Here is an 18,166-nt window from a genome sequence, read left to right as displayed (position 1 = left end):
GATTTTGTGTTGTTGTGTCTTCATTTTCATTGGTTTCCATGAAGTTTTTTATTTCTTCTTTGATCTCCTTGGTGACCCATTCATTGTTTAATAACATGCTATTTAGCTTTCAGGTGTTCAAATGTCCTTGTATGTTCTTCTTGCAATTGATTTCTAGTTTCATGCCATTGTGATCTGAGAAGATGCTTGATATTATTTCAGTCTTCTTGAACTTGCAGGGACTTAGTTTGTGCCCTAACATGTGGTCTACCTTTGAGAATGTCCCATGTGCACTTGAGAAGAATGTGAATTCTGTAGTTTAGTGGTGTAATTCTGTGTAGATATCTATTAAATCCATTTGGTCTAGTGCTTCATTTAGAGTCTCTGATTCCTTGCTAATTTTTTGTCTAGAGGACCTATCCAGTGACGTCAGTGGGGTGTTGAAGTCCCCTGCTATGATTGTATTGCTATTGATTTCTCCTTTGAAGTCTTCCAGAAGATTTTTATTATATTTTGATGCTCATATATTGGGTGCATATATGTTTATCAAGGTTATATCTTCCTGTTGGATAGATCCTTTCAATAATATGTAGTGGCCTTCTTTGTCTCTAGTTATGGCCTTCATTTTGAAATCTATTTGATGGGATATGAGTATTGCTACCTCAGCTTTTTTTTGCTTTCCATTTGCTTGAAAGATTTTTTTGTCATCCCTTCAATTTCAACCTATGTGAGTCTTTTGTTGTGAGGTGGGTGTCTTGTAAACAACATATAGATGAGTCATGCTTTCTTATCCAATCAGCTACTCTGTGTCTTTTTATGGGAGCATTCAATCCATTTACATTTAAGGTGATTATTGATATGTACTTATTTATTGCCATTTTTGTTTAGTGTGGTTCTATTTTTCTTCCCATTTCTCCTGCTAATTAGAGCAGTCCTTTTAACATTTCTTGCAGTGCTGGTTTGGTGCTAATGTATTTCCTTAGCCTTTTTTTTTTTTTTTTTGTCTGGGAACCTCTTTATTTGACCTTCTATTTTGAATGATAGCCTTGCTGGGTAGAGTAGTCTTGGATTCAGATCCTTGTTATTCATGACCTTGATTACTTCATGCCATTTCCTTCTGGCCTATAGTGTTTCTCGTGAGAAGTCAGCTGAGAGCCTTATGGGGTTTCTTCTGTAGGTAACCTGTTGCTTATCTCTTGCTGCTTTTAGGATTCTCTCTTTGTCTTTAATTTTTGGCAGTTTGATTACTATGTGTCTTGGTGTGGGCCTCTTTGGGTTCTTCTTACTTGGGGGTCTCTGTGCTTCTTGAACTTGAATGCCTTCTTCCTTCACCAAATTAGGAAAGTTTTCTGTCACTATTTCTTTGAATATATTCTCTAACCCTTGCTCATTTTCTTCTTCGGAGACTCCTACGATGTGAATATTATTACGTTTCCAGTTGTCCCACAGTTCTCTTAAGCTGTCTTTCTGTTTTTTAATCATTTTTTCCTTTTGGTTTTCTGATTGGTTGTTTTTTTCTACCCTGTCTTCTAATTCACTGATTCCCATCCTCAGCTTCTTCTGCTCTGCTTTTCAGACCTTCCAATGTGTTTTTCATTTCGGATATGACATTTTTTATCTCTTCTTGGTGGTTTTTAATTTCCGATTGGCTTATTTTTAGCATCTCTATGTCCTTACACATGCTGTTGAGCTTCCTCAACATCATGGCTCTGAATTCTAGTTCTGTTAACTTGCTTAACTGCACCTCATTTATCACATCTTCAGTAGAGGTCTCTTGTTCTTTCATTTGGCTTTTGTTCCTGTGTTTCACCATTTTGGCTATCACAGTGGGCTTTGGAGTCTGCCAAATTTTCCCTGTGGGTGTTGGTGTTCTGCTGTTTGTGACTCTCTCTCCTGGGTTTGGATGAGGCAGGGAGGACCCACTTTGACCACCACTGTCAAGTCTTAACTTTCTTGGTTAGAGTTGCTACCCCTGGGAATGGTAGTTATCCTCTAGCTTTTTTTTTGCCTGGAGGCTATTAGTATAGGTCACCTGAAGAACCTTGGTTTCTGAGTTGCCTGAAAAACTCCCTCAGGTGCTCAGTGTAAGAGGATTTCCTGAGGGTGGGGCATATGCTGGTTGTTAATGGGCCTCAATTAGCATTTCAATGGACACCAGGTGGAGTTGAATCTCTGAGGGAGGGGCTGCCCCCTCTTCCCAGGGCCCTGGGAAGGAGTAAAATGACCACAGTCCTGCTTGGCTGCACTCAGCAAAACTCTGAGCACCCTCCAAATCCCGAGTGTCCCCACACAATTCCAGTCCAGTCTGCCTTCCCTCTGCCAGAGCCCAAGATGAGTGGCTGCTGCCAATCTAGCCTCTGTCCAGACTCTATGTCGTGGAACCGCCTGGGACTTTTAACCCGAGGGTGCTGCTTCCAGGTAAGGTTGGCCGAGGCTGTGGCACCACCCGAGGGTGTGGCACCAGCCGAGTGTGTAGCACCCAGCCGAGTTCGCAGGATTCAGCCATGGTCACCAGACGCAGCCAAGGCAGCAGCAGATTCCAGCGAGTCCCCTGGTCCAGCCAAGTCCGCTGGTCCCAGCCCAGGCCACTGCAGACCGTGGGCTCCCGGTCCCCTCTCGTGTCCTCGCAAGCCTACCAGGATTGAGTTAGTGTCCCTGGTTATGTGGTCCTCCAGGCTGCCTTTCGGTTGCCCCTTACTGACGATTTGTCTTTATTTTCGTTGTAAATCCATTTTGGTCCTGGGAGATGGTCTGTGTAGCTTCCATTCACTCCACCGCCATTTTTTTTATATATACTATTATTGTATTTCTCCCTTTAGTCCTGTTAATTTCTTCTCTATATATTTAAATGGTTCTATGTTATATTACAAATATAATATTTACAAATAATACATCCTTTTGGTTGATGTTTTTTCTTCAGTATTATGTAGTGGCCTTCTTTGTCTCTATTACAATCTTTATGAAGTCTAATTTGTGTGATGTAAGAATAGCTATTCCAGCTTTTTTTGGTTTCCATTGCGTAAAACAACTTTTCCATATGTTTATTGTTAGTGTGTGAGTGTCTTTACATCTGAGATGAGTCTCTCAAAGGGAGCATATAGATGGGTCTTTTTTTCCCCCATTCAGCCACTGTATGTCTTTTGAATGCATAATTTATTCCACTTTCATTTAATGTGATTATTGATAAGTATGTACTTATTACCATTTTATTAATTGTTTTATTGTTGTTTTGTTGTTCCTCTGTTCCTTTTTTCTTCTCTTGCTCTCTTTCCCGGTGATTTGATGATTTTCTGTAGTGACATGCTTAGATTGATTTCTTTGTATATATTGTGTATCTATTGTATGTATTTGTTTAATGGTTACTGTGAGACTTACACATAATAACTTTTATTTATTTATTTTTTAATTAATTAATTAATTTTTGTTACAGATGTTTCTACTTTTCCCCCCACTGATTTCCCCCACCCCCTCCCTCCCCGCCCTGTCCCCAGCTTTGTTGTCCATGTCCATTGTTCATGCACACATGCATATAAGTTCTCTGGTTTATCTCTCCCCCACCACCCCCTCTTCTGGAGATTGTAAGTCTGTACCCCACTTCCACGTCTCTGGGGCTACCCCATTACCCAGACTGTTATGTTCTTTATATTTCAAAAATAAGTGAGATCATATGATACTTGTCTTTCTCTGTTTGGCTTATTTCATTTAGGATAATACTTTCCAGGTCCCCCCCATGTCATCTCAAAGGATAAGAGATCTTTCTTTCTTACAGCTGCATAGTACTCCATTGTGTATATGTACCACAGCTTTTTTTATCCATTCATCTACTGATGGACATTTGGGCTGATTCCAGATCTTAGCTATTGTAAATAGTGCTGCTATGAACATGGGGGTACATATATTCTTTCTGATTGGTGATTCAGGCTTCTTAGTGTATATTCCTAGAAGTGGGATCACTGGGTCAAATGGAAACTCAATTTTTAATTGGTTGAGCTAACACCATATATATATTGTTCTCCATAGTGGCTGCACCAGTCTGCATTCCCACCAGCAGTGTAGTAGAATCCCCTTTTCTCCACACCCTCGCCAACACTTGTTGTTTGATGATTTGTTGATGGCAGCCATTCTGGCAGGTATGAGGTGATACCTCATTGTTGTTTTAATTTGTATCTCTCTAATGATTAGTGATGGTGAGCATTTCTTTATATGTCTCTTAGCCATCTGTATGTCCTGTTTGGAGAGGTGTCTATTTAGTTCCTCTGCTCATTTTTTAATTGGGTTCTTTGTTTTCCTTTTGTTGATTGTATGAGCACTCTATATATATTGGAAAGTAACCCCTTATCTGATATATCATTGGCAATTATACTCTCCCATACAGTGGGTTGCCTTTCCCTTTTGATGATTGTATCTTTTGCTGTATAGAAGCTTTTGAGTTTGATGTCGTCCCATGTGTTCATTTTCTCCTTTGTTTCTGTTGCCTTAGGTGATGTATCAGTGAAAATTCTGCTGCATATTATGTCTGAAATTTTGAATAACTTTTATTTAAAATAGGCTATTCTAAGTTGATAACTACTTAAGTTTGAATACTTTCTAAAGCTTTGCATTTTTACTTTATTCATGCCACCTTTTGTTTTTGATTTCAGAATTTACATCTTTTTATCTCATGTATCTCTTTTAAAAGTATTGTTGTTATAGTTGTCTTTACTACTTTTGTCTCTTAACTTTATGGTGGTTTATAAGTGATTAATCCACCACCTTTACAACATTAGATTGTTCTGAATTTTGCTATCTATTACCTTTACCAGTGATATTTATACATTTATATGTCTTCCTGTTAGTGATTTGCACCCCTTTGTTTCAGTTTAAAGAAGTGCCTTTAACATATCTTATAAGGCTGATGTAGTGGTTAATGAATTTCTTTAGCTTTCTAAATTTCTTTGGTAAACTCTTTAACTTGTCTTCAATTCTGAAGGACAACTTTGCCTGGTAGAGTCGTCTTGGTTGGAAGGGCTTTTATTAAGCCCTTTGAATATGTTGGGGCACTCCCTTGTGGCCTGCAAAGTTTCTGCCAAAAAATGTGTTGATAGTATTATGGGGGTTCCCTTGTATGTAAAAAGTTGTTTCTCTTTTGCCTGGTTTTTAACTTTTGACATTTTAATTATAATGTGTCTTTCTGTGGATTCCCTTGGGTTAATTTTATTTGGAACTCTCTGGGATTCCTGAATCTCGATGTCTTTTTTTTCCCTCAGGTAGCCATTCTTTCTTCAAATACATTTTTTCACCCTTCTCTCACTCTTATCTGTCTGTGACTACTATAATGTGAATATTATTCTGCTTGATATTCCATAAGTCCCTTAAGGTATCTTCACTTTTAAAGTGTTTTTCTTTTTGTTGCTCTGATTGGGTGAGTTTCTTTACACTGTATTTGAGTTCACTGGTCCCTTCTTTTGCTTCATCTAGTTCATTGTTAAACCTATCTAGTGTATTTTTTAAAGTTTGTTTACTGTATTCTTCAGCTCTGTGACTTCAATTTTGAACTTTATTTTATTTCTTATCTCTTTGTCGAAGTTTTCACTGTGTTCATTCATTCTTTTCTCTAGTTAGATAAACATCTTTATGATTGTTATTTAGTACTTTTTATAATTCATATCACTTACCACTATTTTATTAAGTACTTTAAAAAATTTTTTATCTTGTTATTTTGTTTGGAACATATTCCTTCTGTTTTTTTTGTTTGTTTGTTTTTTTCCATTTTCCTGGATGGTCTGTGTTGGTTTCTCTGCATTAGATAAAACAGCCACATCTTCATGTTTTGAGGGAGTTGCCTTGTGTAGGTGACGAGATTTAACTTTCAATCTTGCTCTAGCTTTTTGATGTCTTTCAAACTTTTATGATAGTCCAAGCAGCCCATTTTATTTTTAGTGATTCCCAGTATTTGAGGGTGTCCCAACTCCTGCTATTGTCCCAAGGGGGAATATCTAAGTCAGATTCAAGCTGATTAGAAGCCAGACCCTCAGGCAACAGCTATTAAAGTATGCAAATATATACAGTCCTATGGGACTGAAGATGGAAGTCCCGCTGGCCACCAGAGCTGGGTAGCCTAGAAGTATCCCTTTTATAGCAGTTTCAAAAATTGGGGCACAAGATGATTGTATAAGCTCCCTTACAGGAGATACCAGTGACCTGGAGCAAGCCAGAGGAAGAGCATAGAGATTGCATCCAATAGCCGCTGTCCTTGGAGAACACCTTTGTAGACACCTAGATGTTGCCAAACCATAAGTCTGTCTTTCAGGCTGATGCTTCAGTATAAGCAAATAAGTCTCTTTAACAGAAAGACTTGGGTGTTTTCAGTATACTCTTGGGGTGTTCATTGTGACCTTGGGGTGTCACTACCCAAGAACTATCTCTCCATTTGTTACTTTCCATGGGACTCAGGAATGCAAGCCCCGCTGGCCAACAAAATCAGGCAATGAAGGGTTGTGCTCTGGGCAGCAGCCCAAAATGGTGTACCAGACAAAAACCGGGCAGCAGACATGTGTAAAAACTCCCCTTCAGGAGATCCTGCTGTTCTGTAGAATAGTAGAAGGAGAGCAAAAAAATAGCACCTGCCCCCTGAGATCTCTTAAAAAGATTATAGTTGGCCCTTAGATGTTTGTTTAATTAGAAGCCTGCCCCTTAGGCTAAAACTATAAAGATAAGCTAGTAGGCCTTTTTCACAGAAATACTGAACTTCTTCAACTGTTGTCTCTCACTGTGCCCTTGAGGTGGTAGCCTATTAAGAACTTTTTCTCTGTTAGTTACAGTCCTATGGGCAACAGACCTGACTGACCATCATGTCCAGGTGATTTACAGGTGTCTCCTGGGGGCAGCCACAAAAATCAGGGCACCCAATGAGGGTACAAGCCCCTTTCAGGAGATACCAGTGAGCTGGGTCAAAGCAGAGGGAGAGCACAAAGATGGCACCCACGTGCTGGAGCGAGGCAGAGAAAACTAGAATCTTCTAAGAAGAAGCTTTTACTTTGTTTTTTTTTCTTATCTAGAATAATCAGTTTGAGAGAAGCATCTAAAAGACTAGAAAGTCTAGATCGGGTTTTCTCAGTGTCAGCACTATTGATACTTTGGGCCAGATAGTTCTTTGTGCTTCCCTGTGCATTGGAGGTTTAGCAGAATATCAGGCCTCTACTCACTAGAAGCCTGAAGCACATCCTCTTCCCCTAAGTTATAACAATAAAAAAAATGTCTCCAAGACATTGTTATATGTCTCTATCAGGGAAGATCACCCCCAGTTTAGAATCACTGGCTTAGAGGCATCTTAGTATTGTAGTTAAGAACACGGTTTTTACAGAATTATATATGAATCAAGACTCTTTTGCTTATTGGCTGCATGACCTTGGGCAAATCACTTTATGTGTCTAAACCTCACTTTCCTCATCTGTAAATGGGGACAATGAGGTCTGGTCTTGTTAAGAGTTGTTGTAAGGATTAAATGAGATCGTGTGTATAAAACAATGTATAGTGGCAATAAGAATGTGTTAATATTATTAACCATTACTAATTAACAAGGATTACAAGTTTCTAGGAAGGGTGAAGATTTCTTAAAAGTAAACTCAGAACTTATTTTTTTAATTTCCCAGACTGTCATAAGAGAATTAAGCTTTTCCCTTTTGCTAGTAGGCCTCACCAGTTAAGAACCATCAAAGATGAGAGTCTTAAATCTTTTTCTTAGAGACTCCATAGCCAGATCTGGAAAGACAGGATACTATGGAATCTATATAATCTATTTGGATATCACAGTCTCTGAGAATTCTATCTATGTGCATGCACAGAAAAGCCTCAATCCACCCCTTCTCTACACGTCAAGTTCTCTGAGTATCAAGGAGGCAAGAAGAGTCTTACCGTAGAATTACACCAGAGACATCGGAAGTCTTGAAGTCTTTGACTACTGCCACAGTTCTCATGACATACTGCACACTGAGAACTAACAGATATGTTTCCTTCCACCCATTGATGGGGCATAGTTTTCTGAAGGGTAAAAAGAGAGACAAGAAGTAGACATTAGAGATATAAGGAGAGAAAGAGTCAGTTGGAATAAGTAAGTATACTACCCCATGGAGGACATTATGTAATCCCAAGGAAGTTTTTCCTGGTCCTGCCCTCCTCACTCCAATGCTAGTGAGAAGTGACAGGTAGGAGCAGGGGACTTTAATTCTTCTAGATTGGTTGGGTCATGAGCCTGGGGAAGAAGCCTATGTGGGTTGTCTGAATATTGGAAGAAATCTTCCCTCCCCTACATGTCTTAACTGAAAGGGAGGTAGAAAAGAGTGATTGAGAGAGCATTACTGGTACTCACTACTTCATCTTCAGGTATGAGAAGGTCATCAGTGATGGACAAGGTATTCCACTTACAGTCTTTGCTTGCTCTCAAAGCACATAATCTGTGAGACTTCACTTTGCATACTGTGAAAAAGAGGAAGAAAAAAGATGGATGTAAATATGGTAATAATGAAGATTCTAATGCCCTCCCCTAAGCTTCTCTGAAAGTTAGAACCTAGATGCATCTAAATAGTCCTGACTCACCTTTATAGGCCTGTTTTCCATATAATTCAGTTCCTTTTAATTCTTATTAAATTTTAACTGTCTACTGTCTGATTTGAATAGAAATTCATGTTAAGAATGAGTTGATTTCTGTTTTTCTAATCCTTGTGACAATATTGTTCAATTTTCCTAGACCTATTTTTCCATTTTGATTCAGGAGAATTCCCTCTCATGCCAGCTTCTTCCAATCTCCTGTGCTCAATCTGTTAAGTATCAGGATTAACCTTACACTACAGTCAGTGACCTAGTGTGAGACGGTGATACTGAAGCCGCATGAGCTCCTTCACCCCTATCTTTACCTACTTAGCTCCACTTTCTAAAGAAATCAGAAAGGTACCTTCACAGGTGATAACATTTGTAGATAAGACAGGAATGCTCTCCCGGCAAACATTACAGTGTTGGGTCCGAGGGCTGTGACTGGAATACCAATAGTGCATTCCAACAAGGTAAGGGTTGTTTTCTGCTGTAGGTATCTAAAATATATCAGAGAGAATGGAGGGTTAATCACAGAGATCAACTAGTTAAGGCCAGAAAATCTGTTGCTAAGGCTAAATGGCCAGCTATATAGGTGTCAGAGCATGGGAAGAAGAAGAATGGAAGTTGAAATCAATACCTAATAAATCTCCCACCCCTGTTCCCCTCCCCCACTGGTCTTAGAAAGGAAAAAAGAATGGGGGAGGGGCGGTGTAAATCCTGGAATAGGAGCTAAAGGCAAGAGTAATAATCTTTACAGTGCTTGGCCAAATCACTACATTGGTTTAGTTAAAGCAAAATTAGTTCTTTAAACCGTGGCCTTTGACTCTCTTTAGTCAGTAAAAGGAGGTGGTGAGCTGGAAATTCAGTGATATCCAGGTCTTCTGGCCAGGCAAAAAAGGGAGGAGGCAAGGTTCTGACTCTGGGCTTGTCAGGTTTTATCTACATCCTGGAGATATACACTCACCTTCCTGGCCTTACTGCTGCCAGGGGAGCAGAGTACTATATTACCTGGACAACAGTTTCATCTCAGAGGCTTTTTGCCTAAGCATTCTTTTCTAAATACCATGCTCTGACTGCCTATAGTAGTTTCCTAGTTAGTCAATTTAATCCATTCAAAATCCATTAAACAAATATTTACTGAGTAATTACTATGTGTTTGGCACTTATCAAAGCATTAGGGAATATAGTGATAAATAAGAAAAAGTCTTTGCCCTCATATTTGGTATCCTCTTTCATGACATTGAATTTGGAATTTTCTGTTAACCTGCCTGTAAATTCTGCATTTGTTTATGACAGCCTGACCCTCATGACTATGAGGCAGGCGCAGGGTATATCAGCAATTAGTTTTGGAATTGAAAGAAGGGAAGAGGTAGGCATCAAAAAGTTTGTTCTGGGTGTACATTCCACAAGACTCTTCTATCTATTCTCTAATTCTTATGAATGTCTGACTTTTTCCTTCTCTAACTTTCTCTAGAGTATAGACATAAGCGTACACATTCAGCTTTTTATTCTTGACATTATAATGGGTTGGGGGTGTAAAGGCATGACAAGACTTTAAAAAGAACTATATATTCTCCATGATGCCAGCTGATAGTAGTTTGTTCATTGGAGAAAGAGAGAGAGAGGGAAAGAGAGAGATAGTGCTATTGAGAGCTCTGGCACATTAAGTGTTCATACTTGTTCAATTTGGCCATCTAAACATAGCCTATATATGGCACTTTCTGATCCTTCCTTCCTCCTTCTGGCATGCTGGCTATGTACTAAGCTGTTGTTGGGTTGATTATGAAGCTTCTGGGAAAAAAGGTACTTTGATGAGCTGAGGGCAATTACAATGTTTATTGCATGCTGAGACCCTTGCAATGTTTTAAGAAAATCAGAGAGTGGAGAGTCCTGAGGAAGTGGCATAGTCTTGGCTTTGGCACTCTGAGCTCCCAGCACCTTTCTATTTCCTAAGCTACTAGATTATAACTCTATAAGTACATTCCTTCTTTCCAACCTCCTTACCTAATCCCCCCAACCCCCCAGTAATTACTAAGAGCCTACTTTGCATTATCTATGGAGCAAGGTACTAAAGATAGAGAGATGAATGAGCCACAGTTTTTGCCCTTAAGGAGCTCACAGTCTAGTGGAGGAGACAACTTCCTTAACAGATTGTTCCAGTATAGAGTGACAAGTGAGCTCTCCTAGAACATGCAAGGTTCTACAGGACAAATAGAAGAAATGCAGAGCTCTGCATGGGTAGAATTTTGGGTTTCATGGTCCCATTAGCTATAGAATATAAAAGAATATATAAAATGAACATTGTTTTGACTTAGCAGTTGAGGAGATGAGACTTATATTCCGTATGTGTATCCTATTCTGTAAGGAAACTTGAATGCATCCAACTCTGGATGAGTATGTGTTGTAATTAACTGAAGAGGAGATCATAATGGATTTGTATTGGCCCTAATCCAATAACTGGTGTCCTTATGAGAAGAGAGAAATTTGAACATAGATGCAGGGGAGAACACCATGTAGTGACCGAGGCAGAGATTGGAGTGAAGTCAAGGAATGCCCATAATCATCAGAAGCTAAGAAGAGACAAAGAAGGATTCTCTCCTAGAGCCTTCAGTGAGAACATGATCCTTCCAACACCTTGACTTTAAACTTCTAGACTCCAAATCTGTGAAAGTATAAATTTCTGTTGTTTTAATTCACCCACTTTGTGGTCATTGTTATGGCAGCCCTAGGGAGCTAATCCAGTCTGCCATTACAGGCCTTTCTGGTAGTTGATACAGATTAAAAATGCATTTGAACACAGAAGAAAAATTGTGTTATGTATACAAACCACTACTACAGAATGTTTGGCCTTTAATATGGTGACCTTATCATCTAAATTAGGACACTTTAACAGTGAACTAGGATAACATAGTAATTGTGCTGGGACAACAAGTATGAACTATGTTCATCCTGAGGAATATACTAGCCACAGAGACACTATGCATGAGCTAGAGAATAATTTAGCTAACTTGAATCTATTTGTTGGTCTATGCAATCAAGTTGTCTGGATTGTACCATCAGACTACCCCATAATCACAAGAAGTGGAAACTAGAGGAGAAAAATAAGATAATTAATTAGGCAAAATTTAAGATGTCCTTCAAAGAGCATGGATTGAGAGTTAGGAGATCTAAAAAGTCAATTCTGCTACAACAAACTGTGATTTTAGGCAAGACAACTGAACTCCTCTGAGGTTCAGTTTTTTGTCTACTTAATGATATCATAAAATCATAAGATTTTCAAGTTGAAAGAAATATTGTAGTTCATCTGGTCTACCCACCAGACAAACAAATTTTCTTTATTTTTAAAGTCCCTCTTGATCATGGTGTATGATCCTTTTAATGTGCTATTGAATTCAGTTTGCTAAGATTTTATTAAGGATTTTTCATTTATGTTATCAGGGTTACTGTCTTAAAGTTTTCTTTTCTTGTAGTGTCTTTGCCTGATTTTGGTATCATGATGTGCTGGCCTCATCAAATGAATTTAGAAGTGTTCTGTCATCTTCAGTTTTTTGGATGAGTTAAGAAAGATTGGTATTAATTCTTTGAATGAATTGTTTTCTTTAAATAAATTTAGTAGAATTCACCCATGAAACTATCAGGTTCTGGGCTTTTCTTTGTTGGGAGATTTTTTATTACTGATCTAATCTTTTTATTTGCTATTGATCTGTTCAGGCTTTATTTTTCTTCCTGATTCAGTTTTAGTAGTTGGTATGTTTCTAGGAACTTATCCATTTCTTCTAGGTAAGCTAGTTTGTTCATAATAGTCCCTTAAGATCCTTTTTATTTCTGAGGCATCTGTTGCAATATTTCGTCTTTCATTTCTGATTTTATTTATTTGAATCTTCTCTCTTATTCTTTTGTTGGTATGTGCCCCTAGCAGAAACCGAACCTGGGACTCTCTGGTCCGCAGGCCGATGCTCCAGCCACTGAGCCAAACCGGCCAGGGCTTCTCTGTTATTCTTAATCTAGCTAAGGGTTTTAAAATTTTGTTTATTTTAAAAAATATCACCTCTTTATTTTTTTGACTTAAATTTGTTTTCTTTAGTTGATTTAGTTCTGCTCTAATATTAATTATTTTCTTCCTTCTGCTAACTATAGGCTGAGTTTGTGGTTTTCTAGTTACTTGAGGTGTAAAGTTAGGTTGTTTATTTGAGGTCTTTCTATTTTAATGGTATTGTTTATTGTTATAAACTTTCCTCTTATAACTGCTTTTGCTGCATTCCTAGGTTTTGTTATGAAGTGTTTTCATTTTTTGTTTTTCTCAAGATACTTTTAAAATACCCACTCAGTTCCTGCCCTGCCCCACCACAGGTCTTCACCACCCTATTGTCTGTGTTCATGGGCAATACATATATGCATATAAGTTCTTTGATTACTCTTTTCCCACCGCCCCCTCCCTCCTTCCTTCTGAGATTCCTCAGTCTATTCCATGTTTTCATGCTGCTGGTTCTATTTTATTTGTCAGTTTATTTTGTTCATTAGATTCCACATATAAGTGAGATCATGTTATATTTGTCTTTCTTGACTGGCTTATTTTGCTTAGCAATGGAGGGGGACAATGAGGGAAAAAGAGGGGTACATCTGTAATTCTGTAGTATGCTCAACAATAAAGATAAATAAATAAAAATCCCTTTGGATTTCCTCTTTTACCCAATGGTTGTTCAAGACTAAATTGTTTAGTTTCTATGTATTTGTGAACTTTTCATTTTCTTGCTGTTATTGATTTATATTTCATTACATTATGGTCAGAAGAGATACTTAGAACAATGTCCATGTTTTTCAAATCTTTTAAGGCTTGTTTTGTCACCTAACATGTTATGTATCCTGAAGGATATTCCATGTATCTTTGAGAAGAATGTGTATTCTGCTGTTGTTGGGTGTAAATGTCTGTATATGTCAGGTCCATTTGGTCAATAGTGCTATTCAAGTCACATGTTTCTTAATTGATTTTCTATCTGCATGTTCTATTCATTATTGTAAGGGGGTAGTGAAATCCCCTACTATTATTGTATTGCCGTCAATTTCCGCCTTCAGATCTGTCATTATTTGTTTCATATATTTAGGTAGGTACCCTAATATTGTGCATATATATTTATAATTGTTACATTTTCCTGTTTAATTGACCTTTATATAATAATAAAATGTCCTCCTTTGTCTCTAGAGACAGTTTTATACTTAAAGTCTATTTTGTTTGATATAAGCATAGCCACCTATGGTTTCATTTGGTTACAATTTGCATGAAATAAATTTTCCATTTTTTAATTTTCAGCCTATGTTGTCTTTAATTTTAAAGGGATTCTCTTGTAGACAGCATATTTATGGATCTTGTTTTGCATCCATTCAGCCACTCTAAGGCTGCTGGAATCTTTCTGCTCTCCTTTTTCCTTGTGGGAGGAGATTCCTCTTGGTCTCAAGTGCTGTCAGACACAGGAATGAGGGTATGCAGGTAAACTGCTTACTGTGATTTTCTATGTGGCTAGTCTGTCTCTATAGAGTTTCTGCAGCTTCTTTATTGTATTCTGGAACTCTCTCAAAGCTATTCTAGTTGGCATGTAGTTGTTTTTGTGGGGGAGAGGATAAGCATTGAGACCTCCTAGTGTGCCATCTTGCTGATGTCACTATGAAAAATTAATTTTCTATACAAGATTTTCAAAAGTTGTTTAAATAGTTGACTTTAAATACTTCCAATGTGATCTGGCCTGTGTGGCTCAGTTGCTTGGAACATTATTCCATACACCAAAGTGTAGTGGGTTCAATTCTTGATTGGGGCACATATCCAGGTTGTGGGTTTGATCCCCTTTGGGGTGTGTGTGGGAGGCAACCAATAGATATTTCTCTCACATTGATGTTTCTCTCTCTCTCTCCCTTCCTCTCTCTAAAATCAATTTAAACAATTTGGTAAATAAATAAATAAATAAATAAATACTTCCAATGACATGGAACTTTCTACCTCAAAAGGGAGCTGATACCATTCTTGCAGCTCACACTGAATGTTAGAAAGTTATTCTATTAGGCCAAAGGCTTAAAAAAAAAAAACTTTCTAAAATTTAGTGCTTTGGAACATTGAATGGACTCTTTTGCAAGAATCTTAGGTCCCCATATTTAGAAGAATTCAAATAAAGGCTACATGACTTGATCCAAAGATGCTTTAGAGTCTAGTAGCTGTAGTCTAGATGACATTTAAGGTCCATTCCTATTCCCATAGTTAATAGTTCCATGACAATTCATTATTAGAAAGAGCTAACCTTTTAATCTAGTTTTCCATGCAGGTCCTTATTTCCAGTTTTTGTTTTTTTTTTCCTTTTTATTCTTTCTCTGTCTCCCAGGCTCAAACCTTTCATTTGCCCATGACTTTTCTCTCTTCTTTGCCTCTCACATGTATTTAGGAGAACCTAAATATATACCCCAACATGGTATCTACTATTTGTCTTTCCTTTCTACCCTCATTCTAGGGCTTAACTTTGTCTTGCCTGCATTAATCTATAGCCTCCTCTATGATCTTTTGGTTTCTAGTATATCCCTTGTCTAATCCAGCTTGTACTTCTAAAGTATCCCTTTGATAAACTATCTTCCCTTTCTAATCCATCTTTAAACTGAACTTTGATCATGTTGCAATTCTTCCCCATTCTTTATCCTGACATCAATAATTTTTCACAATCAGGTTCAGCCTACCTCTTCAGACATACTTCTTAAACTCACTTTTCCAAACTCTTCTGGTCTAATAGAATCCTCTTTAAATTGATTTCAAAAAGGTTCTCTTTTTCTGTTACTCAGCTTTTGCTTATGCCAATTTCTCTGCTCAGGACTTCCTCCTGTCCCCAATCCCCTGCCACCGATAAAATCCTATTTATCTTTTGAGGTCAGTCTCAAATTTCTCCTCTATTAACTCTTCCCAGAGGACTCTAGCCCATATTTATGTCTTCCTCCCTTAAACTCCCATACCACTTTAATGTCTGTTTTATTCATCTGGCAATCAGTCATGCACTGCCTTGTAACATCTCTGAAAATTGTTATTTTCTTGAGTACTGTCATTTAACTATATTTTGTGTATATTTTGTCTCCCTAACTACCTAAAAAAAATCACTGAGGCCAGGAACAGCAACACCTTTTTCACATCTCTCTATAGAACAGAACTGGGCTCTTAGTAGAAGCTCACTCCTTAATGTGTACTGACTAGTTTCCAATAACTTATCTAATTACTTTGTAGTGACTTTAATAGACCACTAAGTTAATTATTAATGTTTCTTCACTCCACATCAGGCATTGATGGTGACAGATGATAGAATAGACCATTGGATATGAGCTTTATATGAGAGAAAGCATATTTGACTCTTTAAGTCTCAAGCAAGATGAACTGCTAAGATGCTGGTGGTGAGACATTTTACTTTCAGCTAAAAGTGTTCCTTAATAGATTTAGGTCCCTAGAGCTGCTCTACAGAGGTTGTGTTTGCAACCTGAAATTCAACTCTCCCAAGAGAATAAGCAGGCAGATTATTATTTTTTCATTTTTAGTTTGTGTAGGGTAGTCAACACTAAGGTGTTTAATTCAACTGAGTCAGGAATTACAGATCAATGCCCTTATGGCTTTCTCTAGAAGTTCTTGCATCCATGGACTAATAATTAAAATTCAAAATATCCTATGTGGCCTTTTTTGCCAAATTGAAAATGTGTGATTCATGAGACGTGCTCTAGTTTGGATAGAAATAAGCTGAGGGAAGGAAAGGGATAGGTCCACAGGAGGGAGTATGGGAGAGAAGCATAGAAATCACAATTTTTTGTGAAAACCTCTAATGCTGTGTCATAGTGGCCTCGTTGCAGGTGGGCAGAATGTGCTTCTCCATATGGAAAGGAAGAAGAAAATTACAAAGGAGTGAAATGTTGAATGCTCAGTCATGCAAAGACCATCTCCAGATTCTAAGCAAAGAATCTCTCAATTAAGCATATACAATGTGGTCCTGGGAGAGGCCTTAATAATATGTGGAGAGGTACCTAGGCCCAGTTCAGTGAACTTGTGATGCACTTATAGGCATGCGTAGCAGAATGTATCATTATGAAACTAAGTGGTCAAAAGCCTGAGAAATCCTAGGGGAGTGAAGACCAAGGTTTTTCTCCATGGCACTGATTTTACTTCTAAAACCCATTATTATCAAGCCATAGACTAGGCTGCTTTGTCTCAAATGCCTGTAACAATCCTCTATCTCTTGTTAGTTATTTAAGACATCAAGTGTTTTTTAAGGGTAGATTCATTTTCCTCTTTATCTCCAAGAGCTTCAGAATAGAACTTTACTTTAAGATGAACAATGTGTAACTGTCTTTCTAAACGTTGGCTTCAAGATTACCCTAAGATTCATTTATTCATTCAACAAATATTTATTGAAATTTTGCTATGTGCCAGACACTGTTCTATGTAAATAAATGACAAAAATCCATCCCCTCTTAAAACTTACAGAACTTCTAACTATAGTAGGTCTGCAGAATACTGGGCTGAAGTCAAAGCCCAGAGTTTGAATGGCACCATTTGTGACAGGGAGCAATGGCCAGGGGTTTAGTGTTGCTAAGGAGAAAAATAACCCTGCTACGCTTTGAGGAGGATTGCGTCTAGCTTTTCTGTCTACATTTCTTTTCTGGTAGAAAATAAATAGAAAGGCAGACTTACATAATGATTAAGAATACAGACTTTGCTACTGAGTAGTTATTTCATTTTGGTCTGGTTCCTTCTCCTTTGTGAGTCTCAGTTTCCTTAGCTGTTACTGTACTCACTCAGCAGACCCAAATCAAGACTGCTAATTTCAGTTTTCCTAACATAAGAACATCTAAATTAGCTGCTCACATACATCTTGAGTACCTCATCTACTGGGCAGAGAGTGACATCTACATGTCAAATGGATGTGTACAGAGGTGTCTAAAACCACATGCTTTCCAAGGTCTGAGTCTAAGTGAATTACTCTTATTTATAAATAGTTTAAAATAGGTTTCCCACTGATATCTATAATTCCTGACCAGATTGTCTCTGATTCCATCTTATTATTTCTCTTTTTAAAAGGTGGCTTAACTAAATAAATAAGTACATATCAATTATCACCTTAAATGTGAATGGTTTGAAAGCTCAAAACAAAAACAAAACAAAACCAAAAAAACAAAAAACAAAAAACACAGAGTAGCTGACTGGATAAGAAAGCATGACTCATCTATATGTTGTTTACAAGACACCCACCTCACAACAAAAGACTCACATAGGTTGAAAGTGAAGGGATGACAAAAAATCTTTCAAGCAAATGGAAAGGGAAAAAAAACCTGGGGTAGCAATACTCATATCCGATAAATCAGATTTCAAAATGAAGGCCATCACTAAAGACAAAGAAGGCCACTACATAATATTGAAAAGATCTATCCAACAGGAAGATATTACCTTGATAAACATATATGCACCCAATATAGGAGCATCAAAATATATTAAAAATCTTCTGGAAGACTTCAAAGGAGAAATCAATAGCAATACAATCATAGCAGGGGACTTCAACACTCCACTGACATCACTAGATAGATCCTCTAGACAAAAAAATTAGCAAGGAAACAGAGA

The 18,166-nt window shown here is 37.8% G+C and overlaps 1 protein-coding gene across 1 annotated transcript in view; it reads right to left on the bottom strand.

Annotated features, from left to right (window-relative positions):
* Positions 1 to 18,166, bottom strand: part of DGKK (diacylglycerol kinase kappa) — a 159,890-nt gene that overhangs the window by 75,483 nt on the left and 66,241 nt on the right. Inside the window, exons 5-7 of the mRNA XM_036271305.1 lie at positions 8,909 to 9,044; positions 8,330 to 8,433; positions 7,873 to 7,998 (exon numbers count right to left, since the gene is read on the bottom strand). Of these exons, the coding sequence (XP_036127198.1) occupies positions 7,873 to 7,998; positions 8,330 to 8,433; positions 8,909 to 9,044 (366 nt within the window). The remainder of the gene's footprint in view (positions 1 to 7,872; positions 7,999 to 8,329; positions 8,434 to 8,908; positions 9,045 to 18,166) is intronic.

This window comes from Molossus molossus, unplaced genomic scaffold (assembly GCF_014108415.1).
Source record: "Molossus molossus isolate mMolMol1 unplaced genomic scaffold, mMolMol1.p scaffold_m16_p_2, whole genome shotgun sequence".
Taxonomy (NCBI): Eukaryota; Metazoa; Chordata; class Mammalia; order Chiroptera; family Molossidae; genus Molossus; species Molossus molossus.
The sequence above is the reverse complement of the archived record's forward strand: the minus strand, read 5'-3'. Positions and strand labels throughout refer to the sequence as shown.